General features: G+C 35.8%; 1 protein-coding gene and 1 long non-coding RNA gene across 2 annotated transcripts; both read left to right on the top strand.

Annotated features, from left to right (window-relative positions):
- The first annotated feature begins 1,998 nt into the window (after window positions 1-1,998).
- On the top strand, window positions 1,999-12,557 carry LOC107817314 (uncharacterized). Its single transcript, XM_075250414.1, has 12 exons — window positions 1,999-2,193; window positions 2,380-2,495; window positions 5,218-5,247; window positions 5,352-5,488; window positions 6,660-6,839; window positions 6,928-6,991; window positions 7,095-7,202; window positions 8,603-8,756; window positions 9,449-9,538; window positions 9,888-9,943; window positions 11,382-11,439; window positions 12,013-12,557. The coding sequence occupies exons 1-12, from the start codon at window positions 2,112-2,114 to the stop codon at window positions 12,186-12,188; spliced, it is 1,251 nt and encodes a 416-aa protein (XP_075106515.1). The 5' UTR covers window positions 1,999-2,111; the 3' UTR covers window positions 12,189-12,557.
- A 2,342-nt stretch (window positions 12,558-14,899) lies between these two features.
- Window positions 14,900-17,545, top strand: LOC107817315 (uncharacterized). Its single transcript, XR_001655145.2, has 2 exons — window positions 14,900-15,096; window positions 17,129-17,545. It is a non-coding gene; the product is annotated as an uncharacterized LOC107817315 (long non-coding RNA).
- Window positions 17,546-18,535: the final 990 nt, after the last annotated feature.

Below are 18,535 nucleotides of genomic sequence, written 5' to 3'. Positions count from 1 at the left end.
AGTGTTAACTCTACTATGGCGTGATATATATAATATGATCCTTGTTAGTAAAAAAAAAATATGCTTTTCTTTCTTTACCTTACTTGAAAGTTGAAATAATTGATCCATTAGTGAAGGCCACTGGCCTCTGAACTTATGATTTACTGCAGTAAAATTTATATGTGCAGATAAATTATTTTTTCACCAAATAAAAGTAACTCCCGTTTACTCGATAAAATTTTATCCGGTGAACAAAGCATTTTATCGGGTAAAAAATTGTTACACGTTACAACAATTTTCTCATATGATGGCGTGACATAGCTACATAAGTTTTTTTTTAAAAAAAGACAGAAGTTATTAGGTAAGTTTTACCAGGTAACTAATTGGATAAACAAAACTCAATTGATTTTGTGTTGCATTACAAATTATTTTTAGTTTTATGTCAGATCCCCTAAAAAAATATTTTTTTTATTTTATAGAAGAGATCTGAAAGTTAAATACAATAGATTTTTGTATGGTCGTTTTTTCTATTTAGAATGTACATAAATATTGAACCATTTCCTTGGTAAATGAACAATATGATCATTTGATAGCGCGGCATACATAGCCACACGAGCAAGAAAATAGGATAATATAATCGCATAAGTTCCGAGTATCTCAACAAATGATATAAGAAATATTGTCTAAAATTTTAAGGAAAAAACATGTGAAATTTTATGTAAAAAAATTGTCGAAATACCACTTATCCCATAGACGTACCCAATAATATTAATCCAATAAGTTTTTTTTTTTTTTTTGCTTATGGGGAAATGCCACGTCAACAAATAAGAACCACTAATGTAAAAGTTTTACATGATACTATTTATCCGGTAAAATTTACCCATAAAACATTTCTTCATTAGATAAAATTTCTCGAATAAATTAATTTGTCAAATTTTACGATTTTATAAACAGCAAGTTCAGTGATCCTGAGGCCAAATACAAAAAATGATTCCAGGTAGCCACTCTAAGGATTGCTATTTAGGAATTAGTCAGTGCGTTATGAATTTCTGTTTTTTAGTTCAAATTTTCTGGATAAAAATATCCTGAAGTTAATAATTTTAGTTTAAAATTTTATGATAAAATAAATACTGGCTGATCTTTAAATAACATCCTTAAGAATTGTAAAAAAAGCCTATATGTGGGGGCATTTGCATCTATACCCGCTTTTTGTGTCACATTTTAACTTGTGTCCGCTTTGGGAAAAAATTGCAAGCGTACCCGCTTTTTCACATAATTTCAGCATACGGGGCTGAAAGTAGCAAAGACAATCACGCAAAACTTCAGCATTCTAGTAGCCGGCCCTGAGTTTTTGTGTTGTAACTGGAAACTTCAACTCTAGAGCTAAAATTTTATTCTATAAGTTTTTGTTTAGTAACCGGAAAACTTCAGCTCTAGAGCTGAAGTTTTTTGCACATAGGGATTTGCCTTCCTTTTTTTGGTTTTTCTTTTTCCCTCACCTTTACGTATGCCCTGCAATATCTAGTCTAGTACGCAAACACTGTAAAGTTCCTCCCCAGTTCATATTTCGAAAAAATAGGCTACGTACTCTTTATATTAATGTATGAAAATGTATTGTATTTCCGTGCTTAAGTCAATCCATTGATAATTTAAATAGATGTGCAGTTGAAACAACATGTAAATTCAAGTGGTCATAAAATAACAGAGGCTTTGATGAGTTTAAGAAGTAAAAACCGTTACAGGTATGAATTCGATGGAATCAGATTGTAGAAGAAGAAAAAAGAAAATGAAGGAGGAGAAGGGGAGGAGAAAGGAAGCTGAAGTTTTTTAACAAGTAAGTACAAGTTAAATTTTTTTTAAAAAATGGGTATAGGTTAAATGGGGGTGACCAAATAGGGTTCCAGTGCAATTTTATACTATATGTGCACTTGCCCCGTAAGCCATCGGCCCATACAGTTGGGCCATCCCTAGTCACTGTTGCAAACATAAAACCGATCAAGCCCAATATAGATCTTGATTACCGCTGGTGCAGCTCTCTTCCTCTTCTTCTGCCTCCTATTTTCTGCTAAATTCGTGGGGGTTTTTTTTTGAATAAAATTCACACTGGATAGGAACTAACACAGAAGAAAAATATGCCTCGTACTACCACTTTGGAGTGCCCTGGTTGCCCTCCTCTTAGAGCTTTAACTTTTGACATTCTTGGATTAATCAAAGGTAAACCCATTTCAGCTTTAAATTTCTACTTTTCGATAAAGTTTGAATCCCTTTCTTCTTCAACTAACGCTAGTATCTTAAGTTTTTTTTTTGTCTATTTTGTTTGAATTAAAGCTGACCCTTTTTAGCTTAGAATTAGTGGTGCTAATAAGTAGTTGTTTTCTTACGTATCTTTTTTGGGTGTAGTTATTGAAGGTAAGGGCGAGCAAAAGGAAGCTCCTAAGGTGGTGGAGAGATGGGGAGAGCCTGATGCTTCCAGGTGTGTGCTTGCCACGTCAATTGTTGACCGTGAATTTGACCCTGTAAGTTGTATCTATCAACTTTGCTACATCAATTATGCGCGATACTATTGTACTTGTGGGCTAACATTTGATTTAGTGTGTTTTCTTTTGTTCTTTTCTCCATTGTTTATCAATGTTTTGTGTGTACAGTGTGTTTCTGTGTTTTCTACATGTATGATTGAAGGTTTAGGTGGAAGCGTTAGGTGGATAGTTTTTGCGATTGAGAGTTGGTTTTGTATGTGAAGTGATGGCATAGCAGCTGATTGAAGAATCACATGTGTTGTTTGGAGTTGTACATTTAGTCCTACATCAGTTCTTAATCTGAATTCACAAAAGGGTAAAAGAAAATTGGTTTGATTGTGGAATGTCAGAAGTCTAGAAGCTACTCTGATAATAGAAAAAAAATTGTTAACTAAGAAAAAATGAACTAAGGCCGAACTTCTTCCGGTATTTTCTTTGGTTAGCTGATATGAATGGATTTGTTCTTTTTGATAAGTAAGGTAAGCATTTTATATATGAATGACTAGCAACGAGATTATGCTGGAGTATTGAACCAATTACAAGCTTCTGTTAGTTATAACAGAGTATATAAGGAGTTAAAAATGATTAGCATTTGCATTTTCCATGTTGTCCGAGAAGATAGCAAAAGTATGCAAATGAACTTAAGATTAAGTATTTTTTCTAGAATGCAAAAATAAGTTCTTTACATGACCAATCCCCTTTCTCTGTACGTAGCACTAAGTGCAACAATCATTTCTTCCCACCAACCAAATGAAGCATTGGATCTTGTATGGTCCAGAACTTCTCTGAATTTGTTTCCAAGGCCAAGATGTGGCTGTGATAGGGTGTCATGAGAAATGGAGTAGCATGATTTAACAGGATAAAAAAACCATTCTGCATAATTTCAGAAGTTTCTCTTCCTTTAGAGTTTTGGCTGCAATCTTCTGAATCTGATGTCGATGATGATTCTGAATTATGAGGTTTTGAAAAGGATGTAGTACTGTCTCCTTCACTAAGGCAGGATGAGCAATTATCAGAATTAGAAGAGCTGCTTTGTGATAAACTCAAAGTCCTCTGAGATGAAGACCTCGGCACAGACATGATTCAACTTCATCATCTTCAGCCACTTGTTTCACATAACGAAGTGATTTATCTTCTAAGTGAAAACCACTTGCGCAATTGCTTTTGTTTCGGAACTAGACTTTCTTAATTCTTGTATTCCCTTTTCTTCATTTATCTGAAGAGTACTGGATACCCCAAAATCATTAGAAATAGAAGGCTCAGGATGCTTACCAATTCCAGTGCTCTCAATCTGGAGGGAAGAATTCTAATTTTATTTTAGAAAAAGAGAATTAAAGATATTCCTCTGATTTCTTTTAGAATTGTAATGAATGCAGCGCTAAAGGGTTCAATTGGCCTGGCAGATGCCAATGCATGATTCCGCATAACAACAAGATTTGGGGTTCTGCTAACAATAGAAACAGATGAGAAACTTAATAAATATTGCAAAAGAGTTTGTTGCGTAAAAGGATACCCAACTAAGGCAATGGCTTGTGCGGCATCTTGTCTCTTCCAGTATTCCTCTGTGCTACCTACACAGTACACAATAAACAGCTTTCAATTGATTAGATAGAAACATAGCCATTTGTCTTTGCCATTAGATGAGGTATATCACTCTAACGATGAAAGAAAATACACAATCTTTGTTTTTCGATAAGGAGAAAAAACTTAATATTATTATATTATTACAGAGGGTCAAATGAAATTTATGACAGGTAAAAGAAAGTATACCAATCTCAACAAACATTGTGGGTGCATTAGTTAAAGGTCCATGATGTGTAGCTTCCAATGTGACCTACACCACGAAATAGATATACTATAAAGGTTCGCACATGGAGATGCTTACGCTACAAAGTAGATAAAATTAGAAAATATCAAAAGGATTGCACTTGGTACTGAAAGCGAAATCCATGCTGCAAGGAAAAAATCAATTCTATGTTCAGATCCACTTGTTCTTTTGTACCCTTCTAACAGACACACTCTTTTTGTTAGGACAAATGGGCAGGGTTCCCATCTCTTGTAGCAATAAGCATACCCTATCCAAATGGAAATCATTGCAATTCCTTCGAAAACCAAAATTCCACCCATTAATAGAGTAATAATCAGCAACAATAACTTCTAGATGGCTTTTTTCTTTTAATTTGCAACTTTGGACATTTGCTCTGAGTGACTAGTTAACATGATAATAATTCATGTCATTAACTCAAAAAAAGAAAAGAATCTTTTTTGGGGGGTAGAAAAGAAGTGGGAAAAATTCCTTTCTTTACCTGGTTCAACCAAGTTAGAGACTTGAGTAAGTTCAAGTGACAGCTTGGCCGAATATCAGGTTATGTACTTTATGTAAACATGTGTTTTGGTTATGCAAGTTAAAACGCCTCTTGAGGCGTATAATTACTTCATACTGGCATCATGCAATGAATCATCTTGTTTAATTTTGGTGATAAATAGATTCATCTTGTTTTGGAGGTCAAATTGTGCAAGGATGCCGTAAAAGATTTCTTTTAATTTTAGTCAGTGTAGATGCAGTAAAGGTATTACTTAGAAGTTAGAACTGATTTGGAGAATGTTGGATATTTATCTTCAATTGCCTGTGATGTAGTCTTTGAGTGTTATCTACTTCCCAAAAACATACTTTGACAATGAGATATTTGACCTTTGTCGTTCTCTTTCCATTTTTTTGCAGCTACTAGGTGTAGCAAGGAAAAGTGGATCGGTGAGGCTTCATCTTTGATCAAAATCGAGATAATATGAACTTGTCAAGTTTCCTCGAGTATTGAGCCTTATTTGTGAATCCTTTACTACATTTATACTGTACAGATTGACGTGCTTAGTCCTGTCAATGGAGATGTTCGTGCCTCCATTTCAAATGGAAGTCAAAATGAAACAGGATCTGAAGATAATTCTATTGTTGGTTTACATCTATTTGGAAAAGAGAGATTGAATTCATCATCAAGGTATTGTCTTAGACCTGCTTTAGAGAGTACAAGTATGAAATATCTGTTCACCCAGGTTAGCTCACGGAGTAAGCAACTTGTAGAAGTAAGCGCATTCTCAGACTTGGTAACAGTACATATTACTCAATAGCTTGGTCATTTCTTTAGCAAACCAAATATTTAAATATGTATTTCTCCCGCGCTTAATTTGTGTGGAAAGAAGATTACCTTCTGATCGAATATGTAATTGACATGTGAATTGGCAAAAGATATTCCTAAAGTTGTTTGACGTGCGGATGGAATGACGTTGGGTTATGTTTTCCACATATCCTAATGACTAATGAGGAATATACCTTTGTCCTTCTCTTTAAGTTGTACATTTTATTTGCTATAAATAAAGTTGGTGCCGACCTTCGAGGCCGGGGCTCAAATCCCGGCAGAGACGATACTAGGTAATTTCTTCCCATCTGCCTAACCATTGGTGAGTAGAGTTACCCGGTACCTGTGTTGGTCGGAGTACCTGGTGGAATAGTCAAGGTGAGTACAAGTTGGCCTGAACACCACCTTTGTAAAAAAAAACAATCTATTGTAAATATTAGGCAGAGGGATAAGAGTAATATGCAACATGTTATTCTTGGCTTATTCTAGACCAGTGCAATTTCTACTTCTGATGTTAGCTTGTGTTAGCAAGACCCTTGGCTGATTGGTGTCCCACATGATATGAAGGCCAAACATGAACTCAACATGGAATAAGAGTTAATCGCATGTTATCCCATTTGCTATCCATGAACTGCACAACCTCTTATGAATATTCCTATACAAATGTAATTATAAACTTCTGGGCTGTACCCAATATGTGAAGATTGGAATAATTGATGGTCACTAGATTATCATTTCATATTCCATAATATCCAGAGTCAACATCCCTTGGATGCTGATTAAAACAATATACTGTTTGAAATGAGTTATTACTGGTAAGTAACTAGCATTGCAACTGATGTGTCTGCCCTGTGTTGGCCTGCATGTGGATTGAAGATTAAGATTGCCTTAGACTGTTAGACATGTGGCCTCACTCAGAGGAAATCAGGCTTGTTTCTGAAAGTTTTTCTTCTTAATTTTATATTTATATATTTTCTTATACATTTATAGGTCATGTACTGGGTTGTTGTTGTTGTTGTTGTGTTGTTTATAGGTCATGTACCCTGCTTACATGCACAAGAAAAGGACAAGCAAGCATGAAGTGTGTTAAAATGTCAAAGTCACTTGAAGATTCTGGTAGTGAAGTTACACAAACAACATGGAATGTTTGTGGTTCAGGCAGTATTTTGTGCTCTAAGGTAGATGCAGATGAAAACTATGCATTGTTTGGTGGGTGAGTAATCGTGAATATAGGGTTTTGGAAGATAACATTGATGATGGAAATAGCGTGTTAGTTAACGACTTCTTCTTTGATTTATCAGGAAGGGTGTTGAGGTTAATGTCTGGGATATAAACCAATGCACTAAAGTTTGGACCGCAAAATCTGTGAGTTTCACCATCTTTCTCTTTAGAATTTCTGGGTGTAGCAAACAATTGACTGGCTTTTTGATATACTTCATGAATTTGACGTGTTGTTTTCTTGTTCCAGCCACCAAAAAACAGCCTTGATATATTTACCCCAACTTGGTTTACATCTGCAACTTTCTTGTGCAAAGATGACCACCGCAAATTTGTTGCAGGCACTAATAGTCACCAGGTATTTTTTTCCCTATACCAAAATTTTCTCGTTAGCTCCATTAATTGTGTGCTTTTCCTTTGTGTCATGAAGGAAATTTTGATGCAACAACTTCATACGCCGTCTTGCCAGGAAAGACTTCATGTGGTTTATCTAATAGCCGTCTTTTGACTAACACATCTAGGCATTCTCAGGCATTTGTGAGACTGCCAAAAGACAACCTTTAGGGCCACTTCCTTCTTGGAGTGGGTGGGAGAGTGAGGTAATGGAGAGGGGAGAGGGAGAGATAGGTCCCAGAAATAATCCGAGAAGGGTGCCAAATTGGTGGGCTGATTTTAGTTTTGGTCGGGTCTATAACTTTTTGGTTCTCAAAAGTCGGTGATTCTCCGCTCCTAGGGCTTAGTCAAGTGGCAAAGGTTGATAGACTTGTGACTTAGGTCATAGGTTTGAGCCCTACGTCATGCAAACCGAGTCCAATATTTAAGTGGAAAGGGTAGACAGGCGGGCCCATTATCCCCTAGTTTTGAAGGGTGCGGTTGGTCCTAAAGGTCGGCCCCAAACAGATTTGTCGGTCATAAAAAAAGTAGTTGATTCTCCAACATGCCATATATTTTAGGCTGGTCAATATCAGTGCTGAAATGGATTTGACAAGCTTAGCAGTCCGTGTAAACCATTTTCTTCCTTCCTTTGTCTTCTTCCTAGAATGCTGCTATTTTTTTTCATCCCCCCCCCCCCCCCCCACCAACAAAAAAAAAAAACAGCAGCCAACTCTTGCACTGCTTCATTACCCAACTCCAACCACCACCCTCCATTATATTACGTATTAACTACTGAGACCCTAATCATAGCCTCTACAATATTGAAATCTATATAAATTAGAAGGAAGTCTCCATAGGTGGATCTAGACTAATTGCTCAGTGAATCCACCAAAATAAAAGAGCTCAGCTAGTCTTGCATTTCAGCCACACACGCTCACTTCACAAATCCTGCTTCCGTATCCCCTAGGGGTTCTCTGGTTGCAGAGATATACTGGGACTGGATTTCTCCAGATTCCACAATGCAGTACCATCTTTTTATGCCAGTATGCTCTTCTATTCCTTTCACTGTTGAGAAACATTAGATAGTCTGTTGTTGGTGCTTCTCGAAGTTTTAATGGAGAGAAGCCTGTTGTTTTATTGTATTGGTTTTTGGTTTAAATAGCATAGATTGCTTTCAGCCTATTAAATACACTAAAGTTGATCCAGATCAGATCCACATATACACCCATTCTGCTTACTGTTGAACCTGCAGCCTGTAATTGGACATAGATGCTCTAAAAGTTGTATTAAGCAGGTTCATTTCATGTCTGTAAATTTGTTGCTGATTTACCTATTAATTTTTTTTGCTGCTGATATATACTGTACTAACTGGGTAATTTGTAGGTGCGTCTTTATGATATTGCTGCTCAGAGAAGGCCTGTTATTTCATTTGATTTTCGCGAGACCCCTATTAAAGCTGTGGCTGAGGATATGGATGGACAGACAATATACATAGGAAACGGGTCAGGCGATCTTGCTTCTATTGATATACGCACAGGTAAACAGTTGTCGCAACATAGTGATAATTGTTTATGGTGTCATTAGACATAATTTTCATATACATCTTTGCCATATAAGTAGACAGTATTTTATTATTGTGGAAGAAGGGTGCATTGGAAAGGGCAAGATATCCTTAAAACACTAGTCACTTTTTCCAAAATTATTGAGGATATTGCTAGACCAATTTTATGATTGTGCATGTTATTCTCCACATTTGTGTTATCGAAGTTTAAGTGTGTTCTGTTATTTGGTTCTGGCATGGAACTGATATTGTTTATAGAAAGTACGACAATGGATTTACGTGGCAAACATAATACATTTGTTCAAACTTGTGTTTCTTCTACACTGATAAGGTTTTATGTTTAAGCTGGGCCACTGTACTTTGCATTTCATTTGTTTAATGCGTAAGAGCATTGTGATATGATTTATGACTTCAGTTTCACAAACGCAGTTGCACACAGACAAAGGTGTTCTTTAATGGTATTCTGTGTCGACCTGTTGATTTCTGCTTTTTTTAATAGCTTGAACTTCCTTCAGTTTACTTCTCTTTGACATGATTCTTGTTGTTTATGAAAATTAACTTGTCAGTCTAGGAACACAATTTGCTCTCTAAATCGCGATTCTGATGTCTAGACTCATTTAATTCACATATTGTGGGTCTCACAATTGAGTGCATCCTTTTTGTTTCAGGGAAACTTTTGGGATCCTTCTTGGGGAAATGTTCTGGAAGTATAAGATCTATAGTTAGGCATCCAGACCTGCCGGTTATAGCCTCATGTGGTGAGTATGTGAAATCCCAGATAACTTCTTTATAACCCAGTTATAGCCTCATGTATTTATCCATGGTCCTTGTATTCACAACAGTTTTGATCTGGATATATGATTACTTTGTTGATGGAAGCTACTGCCTGGGAACACAGATATTGTCCTATAGTCATGTTGGTTCCGCATTTGCTGAATGCAAGATATAATCTCATATTAGAAAGTCTGAAGCTTTTGAAACCTTGTCTGTCACATTATTTAAGAACTGGAAGCGTAGAACACATACCTCTTTATAGAAGTGCTATTGTTTTTCTTCAACCCGTGTTCCTCATAAGTTATTCACGTGAAAAAAGTTACTTTTGATTAGGATTGGACAGCTACTTGCGCATTTGGGATGTCAAGTCACGGCAACTTCTCTCTGCGGTATGTTATTTGTCCATGCTACAGATTTTATAAGAAATGAGTGGACAATTCAATAGACAGCTATATTTTGGCTGAGCTATTGCTTAACCCCCCAAACACACACATACACACAATGAGTGGCTGTTGACTGCTCTCCTTTTGCTCTTCATATCAGTGCATTGCAACATTTTAGAACTGAAACTCAAATTTGAATTGGTGTCTCTTTGGGCTGGTTTAACTCTTCGGACTATCGAGTTAAAAAGTCAAAGCTCTACCATATTGAAGTATAGAATACAAGTTCCAATCCTATCACGTTAGATTAGATTGGAACTGAGTTTTAAGACTTTTTGATATGGAAACTGTCACTTTTGTAAGGATCCTGTGTTACTCACTGCACAATTCGTGGTGTTTCTTTTGTTTCAATAAAATGTTCACTTATCTATCAGTAGAAAGTATCTTCTTGAAACACTGATATCTTATGTTCTTTTTTTATTGGACAATCTACTTCCCATTATTCGTCAGGGCTCTTTTGATAAGCTTTTTGTTTAGAATTCCTCAAAAACTTTATATGTTTCGGCAAATTGAATTGTTCTCTTTGAACACTCGCGTTCACCTGATATCTTATCGTCCTTCGACTTCGAAGTTGTTAAAGTTAAAGCTTTCCTGAGTTAGCATTCCAATTCGACCAAGTCATAGTGTATTAGTGGTTCTAGTGTCCCATATTCTGACTATAAAGATAATTGGTGATGTTTCTAAATGAAGAGGTTATTACTTAAGAAAGAAACCCTTTCTGACTTTTATCTTTTCTTTTCCTGCCTTTTTGGTTGACATATAAAGTTTGTCTACATGATATGGGTCTAGATGTGGTCCTGTCCTGCCGCCTAATGATAAATTTTTGCGGTCAGATGCTATATTGCTTTAACAGAGCTTCTTCTTCCCTGTTACATGTTTACAAAATAGTTAGCTGGTTTGATCAAAGAGATTCAAGTTTAATATGTGCTGCTTACCCGTCATTAGCACCATGTAGCATGTATTGTAGGTCAGATCAAGAGTGTGGTGTGCCATAAATATTCGTAAGCATGCGTATATGCAGAAATACTACTAATGCGAGAATTTGGACGCGTATTCCTAATTGTAAAACAAAATATTTGGCTGTAACAACAGATAATGAAATGATAGTTTATTGTCCATGGTTACTACACATTGGGATTAATTTGGGTATAAAACAATCTCCACCTATGTCAAGGCACAGCGTGTCCGAAGCCCGGATAAAAAGTAGGGTTGCAATAGATCGACAGTGTAGAAATAGGTAAACTATGAACGAAGGATTCATATAGCCAAACCTTAATTAATTTGGGATTTAGGCATAGTTGATGAATTAGGAACATGTATCTATTATTTATCTTAAATCAGTAAGAGAGAGAGATTCTCAAGTACTTCAGCTGGAATTTGGATGCAGGTTTTCTTGAAGCAGCATCTCAGCAGTGTTGTTTTTGATTCAAAATTCTCCACGAGAGGTAAGCTTTCTTTCTACATCTCCTAGCTCTTCGGTGATAATGCCTTGGTCTGTATGACTGTATCTGTGTCCAGTTAGTATAAATATTCTCTTTCTTAAGACATCAACAAATTTTCTTCAACCTGGATTTCCGTCTGCCTTGCTCTTATGTTTCCCTTCTGACGTGTGGAATATAATTTTCTTTTACGGTCCAGTACGTTAAATCCTTTTAGAATTTAGTATAGGAATTTGTCAGAACTCGGGAGAACTGGAGACAGAATGAAGTTATCATTTTTATATATTCTGGGTGCTGCCCCATACCATACTAGCAGGCTTATGAGCTTACTTGGAATTCTGTGGTCGATTTTGTGCACCACTACTTTTCTCTTGGTTGCCTGAAGAGTTCTTTGGTTGTTTTTGTCCATTGCTTTTTTCTTTCTTTCTTAGTTTAATAGATTCGACCAATTACCAAGACTATTTTCTGCCTAGCTTTTCTGTCTGTTCCACCTTCCTTCCCCTCCGCTCCTTGTTTGCCTTTGCTTTTCCTTAAGATCTAACTATCCTAACAAGTAGATGTGTCATTATGCTTTTTCAGAATCTCAGGTACCTCCTCAGCAGCAAGATCCAGATGAAACATTACAGACAGAAGAGGAGGAAGGGAAGCCTGTTAAAAGGAAGAAGGCATCAAAAGAACACAGCGGAAGCAAGAAACCAAAGACCAAGAAAAAGAGTAAAAGGTCAAAAGGAGACAGTAGCGATGCTGCTGCATAATCATTTTGCTTCCTGGAATCCCCAAAGTCTTGATGACATGTTACGCCACCAGGTAAGCTAAAGGACCGTAGCATACACCAGAACACGGTGAATATGTGAGAATCTGTGACTTGGTTGCATTTGTATGTACAAGTAGAAAGAACACGGAAACTTGAGTGGGTATTTGCTGAATGTAAGCGCTAGCTTGTGGTTCAGGAGGTTTTTTTTTTGTGTTTTATTTTTTCCGAAAAAAGAGAGGCAAGCTGAAGTTAGTACCTGATCATCTTGTTTTGTTGCTAGATAATACAGATCGCGAAATATTATGTACTCCCATTTGAAAGGCATTTTGGGAAGAGTTTTTCTAATTTGGAAAGACAATTGAGTTGGTTATAGGGCATGTGCTTTGTTCAAGTTAAACACCAATCTTTTGAGATTAAACAAATATTTGAAAGGGGTAAAAATGACAAAAAGAGAAAAGGCGCCTGTACTTTTACGACCACTATAGAATTACTTGGTCTTCCTTCTTAAAGTTGAAAATTGGCAAGGGCCTATCATTCTTCTTCTTTTTTCCTTTCAGGCGTATTGATTTTTCATCTACATCGAAAATGATTTTATTTTATTTTCGTTCCTGCTTGAGTAAAAAAAAAAAATTCTACTAGAACTAAAAAAACTAGAGAATTATGTTGATGATGTTTTATAGGGACCTGAAGGTATGCAATTCACAAGAAACTTTAATAACTTTAAAGTATTAAAAACAAGGAAGAAAATATATCAGGTGCATGCTCTCGTATAATACCCTCCACCATATGATATTTATGTTTTTTGCTTTTGTGTTGATGGCATTTGCTCAGCACCATCCACCATAATATTTTGAATCTATCATTTTTTATGGTGAATGCTTGATACTCTGTTTGCGGTGCATCTCACTGCTGATTTCAATTGATCGCATAGTATTTTGAAGAATTTGTGGATTGGTTTAGTCGAGTTTGACGAAATGGCGTAACCTATTAATAACTTCTGTTTTATCAAAATCTTTGCTGGTCAAATTGTCCCTTTGCTTGGTCAGTTAGTGTGAAGTGTGAATTACATTCTTGTTGTTTATTTCTTTTTTTTCTCGGAGTTGATTGAAGAGTAAATTTTATGAATGGTTATCGAACTTTTAGCTTCATTACATAAAAGTCATTATTATTTTTTTTGTCACACAAAAATCATTTAACTTTGCTCCGGTTATTACAAAAATTATTTTGGCCGAATTTGACAAAGTTCCCACTGGAAAAGTGACATGTCAGCCTTAATTAGTGTATGTGCTTAATTAAAGGGAAATTTTCATAAAGTATTATCTTTTAGTAGTAATTAGCCATCTATAGATACCATTTGCTATATTACAGATTATAGATACCTTTTATGTGGTTATAAGATGTATTTGATGTATTTAAGCTATTGTATTCATGAATACAATAGCAAAAATAGGCGTGAATCAGGGAAGTCCAGCTAATCAGTTGTTGTATTCGAGTGTATTCGACTGTATTCATGGAGTGAAACATGCGATTGCATCTGGACAGATTATTGTATTCGACTGTATTCACGGCGTGAAATAGGGGATTACACTGTTTTTAAAACGGAAAGTGAATCAATTAACATAATAGACTCCTAATATAACTCAACAAACTCAATTATAACACACAAATTTGGTATTTTCAGTTATAAAAAAGATTCTCAACCGAAAAATACCCCAAAAACATAGCAATCTTCAGAGAAATTATATAATACATCTGAATACATAAATTATATTAATTAAAAAAACTTATGAATACATTCATGGCATATAGCGAGACAGTGAATACAATGAAATACATAGAATACAACGGGATACATTGAAATACAATGAGAAAAAAAGACAATGAATACAATGAAATACATGGAATACAACGAGATACATTGAATTACAATTGAAAAAAAGACAAATGAATATAATGAAATACATGAAAATACACTAAAATATATTAACAGAAAGTCATCCTACAACATCCATATCTCCAGACTCACCATCTCTGGAGACACCTTTGTCTCCACTAACAAACCGAAGTTGGCAGAGACAAATATACTTCAGCAACTCCTTCGACCTGCCCTTCTATTTCCCGCGCATCCTTCGCAATCGGCACCTAGTTTGCGAGTGTAACTATACTCTAACAATTCTCCTACTACAATGGAGGATATCGACGGAGGAGAAATGGCAAGCGAACTAGAAAGAGAAGAGGAAGAAGCAACCACCGACTTACTCCGCGATCGATTCCGATTATGCATTATTTCCATTGCTGAAGCCGATGGTATTTTTTTTAATCAAAACACATATAGTAATTTCTGAAGTGGGTTTTGCACAAATCAGTGGAAGGAGGAGGAGATCGAAAATTTTAATGGGATGAGGGAAGAGAATGAGATGTATCAAAGTAGAGAGAGAAAGAAAATAGTGCAACTGATTAGCGTATTTAGTGGCTTAGGGCTAGGAAGTAACCAAAATTAAATATTTTGCTATAAACCTTAAAATGTATCTATAGAATATAACTTTTTTAAATGATATTTATTTAAAATAAATAAGGTGTTAACCTTTGCTATAGGAGGTAAAAATTCCTCAATTAAATAGGGTTAATATACTAAGCCCATTATACCCGCCTAAGTTATACCCGGCCCACTATACACCAAATAAACCTGACCTACCCATTCTCCTTAAAATTAATTCTCTCTCTTTGTTACTTCCTCAGTTAGGGCTCAATGTATTGAAACAAAAAATATTCCTTGAAAAAGATGAAATCCTCTTCAAGATCGAGGAATAAATTAGGCAACTCTCTGAGCTCTTTGTTCCATTATCATCATATGTTGCTTCAATGGACCACCATGAAGCAGAAACAACAAAACAAGGGCGGAACATGAGGTACAAACAAACTCTTTTTATCTTTGTTTATGTGTTATTCAAGGGACCACCGCGAATATTATTTTGTTGTTCTTGTTTGTTTATGTGTAATTACAACATGCCCATTATCAATTTTTCAGAGTTTTAGGGTTTGTGACACTCAATCTTAGGGTTTAAATCGGCCTTTTTGGGGGAACATTTGAAGGGTATTTCATGCATGAATATGGGTCTTTCTTGTTCTCTTTTCTATGTTGAAGTAATTCCCAAAGACCCAAATTAATTTTTTGTTGATTCTGGTTTCTCATAATGATATATTTTTTTTTACTTTTGTTCGTTCTAACTATGGTTATTTATTTGATTTATATGTAGAAATTTGAACATTTCTTGAGTGGAATTAATGAAAGGGAATTCTGGGATGATACAAATCAGTCTGATAATGATTTTAATGATGATGACTATCACTTGTTTGAGTCTGATGATGATTTTAGTGATATAATAGTTGAAACACATACTAGAAAGAAAAGGGAAAGACCTAAGAAAATAGCAAGCAGATTGCCATCATCCACTAGTATTCTAATACCTGAACTTAATGACAAATTTGACTTGATTTTGCCTCATCAGAAGAACTAAATGATGTCAAGTATGATAGAGAAAATAAGGAGGAGGATGAGGTGACATATCCAGAGTATGAGGAAGAAAAGGATAAGTATAATCCAAGCTTGGAACTTGGAATGAAATTTAGAAGTCTTGGGCAGTTTAAAGAAGCCTGCAGGAATTGGGGTATTAAGAATAGGCGCCAACTTTAGTTTCCTACAAATGACCAGACGAGGGTGATATGTGCTTGTAAATTAGATGGCTATCCATTTAGGTGTATGCCAGTGTTGTGAGTAATGTGGATCCAACAACTCAAATAAAATCTATTGATATGCCACATACTGGTGGGTATGTGTTTCAGAATTTTCATATGGATGCTCAATGGATTTCTAAGAGGTATTTCAGTACTTTTAGGGCTGATCCTGCATGGAGTTGAATGGCATCATAAAGAGGGTAACTGATGATTATAGTTATACCATAAGTAAGGCTAAGGTTTGGAGGGCCAAACGATTAGCTTTGAAATGGATATATGGAGAAGAGGGTGATCAATATGCAAGGCTATTATCTTATAGAGCAGAGCTATTAAAATCTAATCCTGGCTCAACTGCCACTATTTGGAGAGATGAAGGGAGATTTTTGAAATTCTATGTATGCCTTAGTGCACTTAAAGTTGCTTTTAAATCAGGTTGTAGGCCACTAATTAGTTTAGATGGTTGCTGGCTGAAAGAAAATTATGGTGGAAGCTTGTTGAGTGATGTTGCTATAGACCCGAATGACTGCATATTCCCAATAGTTGATTTGGTTGCCAGGACTTGTACATGTAGGAGATGGGATTTGACGGGTTTACCATGTCCGCATGATGTTGTGAGTATCTTAGGAAACAATGAGAGAGTAGAGGATTTTGTAGTGGCCTATTATCATATTGCGACCTTTAAGAATGTATATTCATACTTTATCAACCCCACTAACCCCGAGTCGCATTGGCCAGAAGTTATTAATGGTGGTATAGTAATTCCACCTAAATTGGTCAAGAAAAAAAGGGGAAGACCTGCTAAATCCAGGAGGAAGGAAGCTGAAGAGATGGAACCAAAAAGACAAGCACAAAAAGAAAGCAAGGCAGCTAGAAAATTGTCTAAAAAGGGCAGCACTTCCATAACTTGCTCAATCTGTAAAGAAGTTGGTCATAATGCCAGAGGGCATTCTAAGTTTGTCCAAAAAAATGCTCAGATGCCAATTAAAAAAGAAACAACTACAATTCCAACTCAAGAAGAAGATGATGATTTTTGGGGATATTCAAATTTGTACCACTCTGAAATGTGGTGTAATTCTGGTACTAACAAAGATGGAGGACTGAACTTTAACTTGACAAATCAGTTTACTATTACTGAGGCTTGTTGGTTATGCTGTGGATTCTTTAGTTGAATTTTAAATAAGTTGCAATTAAATTTTGGTCTTTCAGGTGGCTGCTATGTGTACTGGTTCTGTTGTCGAACTTGGAGTTGTTGAACTTGGAGTTGCTGTGTGTGCTGAAGTTTCTGAAACTGTTATTTGTGATGAAGTTTCTCAAGTTGCTGCTGTTGGTGTTTCTAAGAGAGGCCGGAGTATGAAGAAAAAAATTATGATTGACTATGTTACTGCCGTGATTAAAAAGAAGTCCAGGGTCTCTAGGAAGTAAAAAATTATGGAGTATTTTGTGTTTTTGTATTAAATATATAGTTTGAATGGCACAGAATGTGCATTTTGCAGTTTTCACTATGCGGTGCATTCTAATTGTTTATGTTGGCTTATTAAGCAGTATTTTGTTGGGTTGGTCTTACTTAATAGCCAACATTTTGGCATATATTAGAATGCACTGTTATGAAATGGTTTCACTTTATTTAGTCCCTTTTTTATTTTGCTATTTAAAGTATCCCATTTTTGCATTTTAAATAGTTTTAGTGAATGAACTGAAAATTTTCTTAAGTTGCACTTAAAATGGGTCAAGGCATAGGTAAATCATGACAGGTACAGAGTATGGAAAAAAATGAGCTCCATTCAAGCAATTGGGTCAAGTATTTTATGGGTCAAGGTATGATTTAATATTATATTTAACTTTCTTAATCAATATAAAACACTAATTAAGGCTGCCACGTCACTTTTTCGGTGGAAACTTTGTCAAATTCGGCCAAAATGATTTTTGTGATAACCGGAACAAAGTTAAATGATTTTTGTGTGACAAAAAAAAGAATAATGACTTTTGCGTAATGAAGCTAAAAGTTGGATGACCATTCATAAAATTTACTCTTGATTGAATTACAACTAGTATATTAATATTTTCGCATTTTTGTAACACATACTTGTTTATAGTCCATATTGTGAACACCTAATTTTTGACCATGTTTGAATTCTTTTTCCCACTTATCTCATAAATACCTCACTTCTCACCCATCTTCCCGTTTCCCTTTCACACGCGCATTCCCATACCCATATTCCCGTGTCCCCCACGCCTGTCCCCATCTCACTCTCCTTTGTCCCTACCCACTCCCTTTTGCTCCCCACTCTTTGTCCCCCATATGCTCTCCACTCTTTGTCCCCCACATGTTTCTCACTCACAACCCATATTCCCCCATAGACACACGACCCCTCACCCTTCCACTCTTCTTCTCCATCAACACATATTATTACATATTCTTTATATAAGTCATACATTTAGATTAGTAAAAAAAAAAAGAGGAGGGGCAACAAAATAGGAGGAGATCTTTGAACAAGGAAAATAACGTGAAAAGTGGGAGGAAGAAACAGAAAAGATTCAATTAGATAACAAGTTTGAGAGATTCTCGTATAATTAGGAGGTCAAGTTTTCGTTTGTGGCTTCGGGTTCGACGTT

Source organism: Nicotiana tabacum, chromosome 3 (genome assembly GCF_000715075.1).
Source record: "Nicotiana tabacum cultivar K326 chromosome 3, ASM71507v2, whole genome shotgun sequence".
NCBI lineage: Eukaryota > Viridiplantae > Streptophyta > Magnoliopsida > Solanales > Solanaceae > Nicotiana > Nicotiana tabacum.
The sequence above is the reverse complement of the archived record's forward strand: the minus strand, read 5'-3'. Positions and strand labels throughout refer to the sequence as shown.

Excerpts from the sequence above, each read along its gene's own strand:
- LOC107817314 (XM_075250414.1), top strand. The coding sequence starts at position 2,112 with ATGCCTCGTACTACCACTTTGGAGTGCCCTGGTTGCCCTCCTCTTAGA. Across the intron at positions 2,496-5,217 it reads TTGACCGTGAATTTGACCCT|CTACTAGGTGTAGCAAGGAA; the intron begins GTAAGTTGTATC and ends ATTTTTTTGCAG. Across the intron at positions 5,248-5,351 it reads TAGCAAGGAAAAGTGGATCG|ATTGACGTGCTTAGTCCTGT; the intron begins GTGAGGCTTCAT and ends TATACTGTACAG.